The 6000-nt window shown below is 36.0% G+C and overlaps 1 protein-coding gene across 1 annotated transcript in view; it reads left to right on the plus strand.

The window, feature by feature from the left end:
- Positions 1-2702, plus strand: part of EIF2A (eukaryotic translation initiation factor 2A) — a 35265-nt gene extending 32563 nt beyond the window's left edge. Inside the window, exons 13-14 of the mRNA XM_081067165.1 lie at positions 854-919; positions 1529-2702. Of these exons, the coding sequence (XP_080923291.1) occupies positions 854-919; positions 1529-1594 (132 nt within the window). The 3' untranslated portion in view covers positions 1595-2702. The remainder of the gene's footprint in view (positions 1-853; positions 920-1528) is intronic.
- Positions 2703-6000: the final 3298 nt, after the last annotated feature.

Raw genomic sequence — 6000 nt, forward strand, 5'->3', positions numbered from 1 at the left:
TTATTGAAAAAAATACGTGAGAATCATATAAAGCAATATTTAAATGCCTAAAGACAGGAATCTAAGACGTTTGTAGCAGCGCTCATCGTTGCTTTCTATGAAATACTCTAACTCGGGGATGGTGCTGATTTAATTTCTATCCACAAAATGTTTAGTGGCTCTTAGTCTTTTTATTCCTGATTTTTGGAGTAATAAGAAATAATGTACATTTGTACAGAAATGTGCTGAACACTTTTATACTCAGTATTACATTAGACCGTGTGAGATAGGTGGGAACAGGTCTTTATCCCAGTTGTAAAGATGAGGAAACAGAGACAAAAAGAAGTTTATTAACTTGTCAAATTACAACCAGTTTGTGGAGGTAAAACCAGGTCTCTAGAGCTTTTCCTGGGCTGCACTATGAAGTTTTTTTTAAGGCCAAAGATACCATCCAGGTACAATGAGGTCCTAAAATAAATGGTGAAATTGGTGATATATTTACATATATATATGTATATGTATATATATATATATATGTATATATACGTATATGTATACATATATATACATGTTGACACATACATGTATATACACATACATATACATATACTTATAACAATTACAATTTTGAAAAATATTTTACTAAATCCCATATTTTTTTATTTTCAGAATTGGAGCATGTTTTATTTATTTTTAAATTTTTCAATTAATTTTACAAAATAATTCACCTTAGCATTTTAACAAACTATTTTTGATACAAATGTAAAGTAATTGATTCTCCTTATTCAGATGATTGAGTTGTTAAGAAGAAAATTTGCATTCCAAAATAACATTCTTCCTTCCTCTTGACTCATAACATATTTGATGTTTGCAGAAACTGAAAGCAATCGAACAGCTGAAAGAACAAGCAGCAACTGGAAAACAGCTGGAAAAAAATCAGGTCTTTTCTGCATTTTTCATTTGGGCTCATAATCACTACTACGCTTCCCTTTTTCTTATAAACAATTGTTTAATTGGGTAAGGGAGCACATAGATTTAAACTTCTTTTGAAAATCACGTGCCATATATTTTTTAAAGTTCTTACTCTTAAACAGGGATGGATAGGAGGAGACATAATGTAGATCATAGTTAATGAGACAGTTGCTATTCCAAACAGGCGCATTAATGTTATTGCTGCTGAAAATCAAAGCAATTTATTATGTTAGACAAATACAAGATTTTCTTCCTTCCTGTATCTCAGATTGCAATGCCCTGTTTGCACCTTTTCCTCCTCCTTTCCTCAGCACTTTTAAGCCCAAGTATAGAATGGAAAATTTGCTGGACCTAAAGGAATGCAGTAAGACAGCTTCTGTCCTTTGCCCCCTTGATTCATACCAGATAACAATTTAGAACTTGTTTCTAATATGCATTTTTTAATTTGTGTTTACCAGTGGGTCTGATAAAGTGTCAGAAATACTGTCTAAATGTTTTCTTCTTTGCTATTTTGACTATAGATCCAATAATTATTTTATTTCCTGTTGAATAACATTATTGTCTTAAACTTTTCTAGTTGGAGAAAATTCAGAAAGAGAAAGCCCTTCTCCAGGAGCTGGAAAATTTGGAATTGGGTATTTAAAGATTCACAGAAAGCAAGTTGGTTACCAGAAATCACTGCAAACATCTTCTGTTAAGTTCATTGGCATATACGGAATATCCATGTGCTCACATTTAATGTTCACCTATAATTTTAACCATTTATCTAAGATTCTGCGTATGTATGAAATTATTTAATGATGCCTATTATATTGATTTTTGCATCCTGCATTCTCTACCATTTCAACATATGATAAAAAAGAGACACATGGATTTTTCTAGCTAAGTTTGATCTATTGAAAGACAGATGTCATTATTTTTTAGTAAGGGACGGTATTTACCATATAAATGAATAAAGACTTTTTAATCGATTTTGGTTTTGTTACAAGTTCCTCACTCAAGAAGTCCTTTATTAATTTACAAGGCAAGTTTGGGAAAATTGTCCTTTAAGTGCGTAGTTCATTCAGTCAACTGCAACAAAATACCATAGACTTGAGTGGCTTATTAACAGCAGAGATTTATTTCTCACAGTTGTGGAGGCTGGGAAGTCCAAGATCAAGACACCTGCAGATTTGGTGTCTGGTGAAGGCCCACTTCCTGGTTCATAGATGGCCATCTTGCTGTACCAGCAGGAAGGGGCAGGGAGCTCTCTGGGTTCTCTTATAAAGGGCACTAGGCCCTTTCATTAGGGCTCGGCCCTGATGACCTAATCACCTCCCAGAGGCCCCACCTCCAAATACCATCATCTTGGAAATTATGTTTCAACATAAATTTTGGCGTGACAGAAACATTCAGTCTTTAGCACCAAGGGAAATCATTAAGTATTCAATATAGATTTTAAGAAGATGGGACATACTACTCTGATATTTTTGTTTCCATTTCCTGGGCATGTGGGAGAATTATACTAACCCATCCTCTTGAAGTAAGGCATGGCTAAGTGACTTGCTTTAACCAATGAAATGTTAGGGTGAAGTGAAGTGTGTCATTTCTGAGCAAAAACATGTAAGAGCCAATGCATGATTCTTCATGCCTACCCCTGCTGTGATGGACCCTGAGGCCTGGGGTTGAGAAAGCACAGTCGTCCCTACTAGGTCTCTTCATGTTGGACTTGTGGTATGAATGAGAAATAAACTTTCTTTTTTTTAAGCCACTGAGAGTTTGGAGATGCTTTTTATCCTCCAGGATAACTTAATCCAGTGACTCCCAAACTTTGTTGCACATTAGAATCATCTGGGGAGCTTTTACAACACCCAAAAATCAAGTCCCTCTTCATGCCAATTAAATAACAATGTCTGGTCATGGAAATCAAGCATCAGTATTCTTTAAAGATTTCCCATGTGATTGCAGTGTGTTAGCAAAGTTTGGGAACCACAGACCTAGCCTGTGCTGTTCAGTATTAATACATTCATGAAAATATGTGTGAAAGTCAAGTGATTTTTTTTTTCCTATTGTAGGGTGTGTTCATCTCTGTAGAGCTTAAAATATTAATGTTTTACATCTTACCCAATGACATACTACTCACTATATAATATTTCATATGATTTTCATGTACTTTTTTATTTACATTTGAACAAATCAAATCTGGGGGCATCTGATGCTAAGTATTTTCCACTTTTGGCACAGCTAATAAATTCCATCTTTTCTTAGTGTTAAGTTGGTTTCTTTTTAAATTTATTGGGGTAACATTGGTTAATAACATAAATTTTAGGTGTACAACTATAATATAACGTCTATATACTCTGTTGTATGCTCACCACCCGAAATCTGGTCACCATTTATTTGACTTCTTTTACTCTCTTCATCCTCCCCCCACCCTTCTCCCCCTCGTAACCATTCTGTTTGTATCTATGAGGTTTTTTTTGTTTGTTTTGTTTGTTCATTTGTTGCTTTGTTTTATATCTCACATATGAGTGAAATAATATGGTTCTTGTCCTCCATCTAACTGACCTTACATAGCAGAAATGTGCTATACACGTATAACATAAAATCACATTTTGGGTCTGCATTTTATATACCAAGGCTTTTCTGAGAGGTAATTAGGGTTAGATGAGGTCATGAAGATGGGGCCCCCGGAAGGGGATTTGTGCCCTTGTAAGTGGAGACACAAGAAAGCTTGCTCTCTATCTCTCTCTGCCATATGACCACTCAGAAAGAGATGAGTGACCACTCAGCCAGAAGAGATGTCTCCCCAGAGCCTCACTGTTCTGGCACCCTGATCTTGGACTTCCGGCCTTGAGAACTGTGAGAAAAGAATTTCTGTTGTGTAAGATACCCAGCCTGTAGTGTTTTGTTACAGCAGCCTAGGCAGACTAATACAGGGTGGGTGTATATATTTCAGGTTGTTTTCAAGGACGACCAATTAATCAGGGAAATTTTCATGGGGGAAAAAAAAAAACAAAACAAAACTAAGATTTAATGTGGATCTGTTTGGGGTGCTCTATATAGGAAGTGGTTTACTTTGTTTGTGGTTTATCATGTTCATCATGGTCGGAAGCTAAGTAGAGGACAAGCCCAGTCCAGACAGAATCCAACTTTTAAGCTTTCCTTCCATATAAATGGTGATGGAAACATTTGCAATCCTGTTGTTTGCTCTTTCATTTGTGTGTCATTATAACACCTGTATTCTGCCAATTCAGTGCACTCACACTGAGCAGAGTAATTCATCTTTCATCGTAAACTCAGTGAAAGTAGGGAAAGCAACACCATCAACTTTACAGGCTTTCTCAGCTTCAGTTGAGTAGGTGGGACAAAATCATTTGGGTCAATCACACGTCCACTGGCCTGGTATGTAAAAAGAGAAGCTAAAAGAGGTAAATCAAAAGAACTAAAACTGAAAGAGGATGAAATAAAAAGTGGAGGAAGTGAAGAAAAGACAAGGAAGATAAGAAAAGTCAAAGAAAGTGTTGCTTAGAATTTGGCATGTCTTCTTGACCCGGCATTTGACTCTGGTATTATATTACATAATATTATATCATATTATATCATGTTATCATAATATTATATTATATCATAATATGATATATTATTTTATTATAAGACCGGGTCATATTACTTTTTGCTCCAAAAGACGCATTAGAGCTGATTGACCGGCTAGGTCTTATTTTCGGGGAGACACAATAATTCACCTCTAGATATTTGTCCTAAGAAAACAGGGATTTGTATAAAACTACTACCAAAAAAAAATGTTCATCCTAGTGATGTTTATAATAGGGAAACATTTTAATGATAGAGTGGGATACAGTGCAGCCTCAAACAAGAGGATGCTGTGGCCCAGGACCCAGCAACTGACAGCCCTTGGGCCAATCCTGTGCAGCACAGATTAGTGTTTACACATTTAAATGGTTGCAAATAAAGCAACTATTTGGTGATGTAAAAACTGAATCAAATTCACATTTCTGTATCCTTGAAGTTTTACTGGAATATAGCCATAGCTGCTTTCGAGCTTCAACTTCAGAGTTGAGTCGTTGCAGCAGACCATGTGCCTTGCAAAGTCTAAAACATTTATTCTTTGGCCCTTTACAGAAAAGGTTGGCTAACCGCTACTATACAGAATACAAAATAACAAGGAAATAATCATAATATACAGTTATTTCGCTTTTTATATTTTCTACTATATAAATTTTTAGAAGTGGAATTGCTGGGTCACATATTAAAATTTTTAAATGTGCCTTTTATTCTTCTTTCCTTCATCAACCTCTCCTTTCTTTTTTTCACTCAGTCTGTTTTCACATTTATTACTGTTATTACTCGGAGACCATTGTTTTCATTTGATGGAAGTATAGTACAATCAAATAAGTGAGTCTTCAAATTGGCATTTTAACTCCTAAACTTATTTTTAAAGGAAAAAGGTAATGGGCCAGTTGATTTTCACATAGCTTGAACCATGGAAACATTTATTGCTTAACAGTTTAATGAAAGAAGTTCATGGGCCAACCTACTTCCTATAAAATACTATGTCACTTTTTATAAACGAAGTTGTACACTTCCTGAATTTATACCTCCTGCCATGTAAAAAATAAGTTCCAGAAGAAATTTTATGCCAGAAGGTCTATAAAATGTGAAAAAAGTAAGATGTTGAGTTTTCAAAAAGTAAATTAAAAGGTAAGTATGTTACTCTTGGCTCTTCAGCTGTCTACCTAAAGACATAATCCAGTAACAGCTGTGGTCCGGCTGAGACTGTAACCTCTCCATCCCACAGGGGACAGTCTCAGGCCCCGGCAATAAGATTACCATTCCATGGGGACAGCTCAGCTCTGTAGAGTCAACGAGCTTAGGGGTCTGCATGGACAGTGCTGCAGGTGGGGAGAGCAGTCTACACCGCATGCCTCCTAAAAGGGGGCCGTCTAATTCGCTACTTGAGTTGCTGCTGCATAACCCACGCCTTCCCTTTATATTACTTTATTTGTCTTGGAGCCTTTCTAGGGCTTCACCAGCTTCTGTCTTCACCTT

Source organism: Rhinolophus hipposideros (assembly GCF_964194185.1).
Source record: "Rhinolophus hipposideros genome assembly, chromosome: 2".
NCBI lineage: Eukaryota > Metazoa > Chordata > Mammalia > Chiroptera > Rhinolophidae > Rhinolophus > Rhinolophus hipposideros.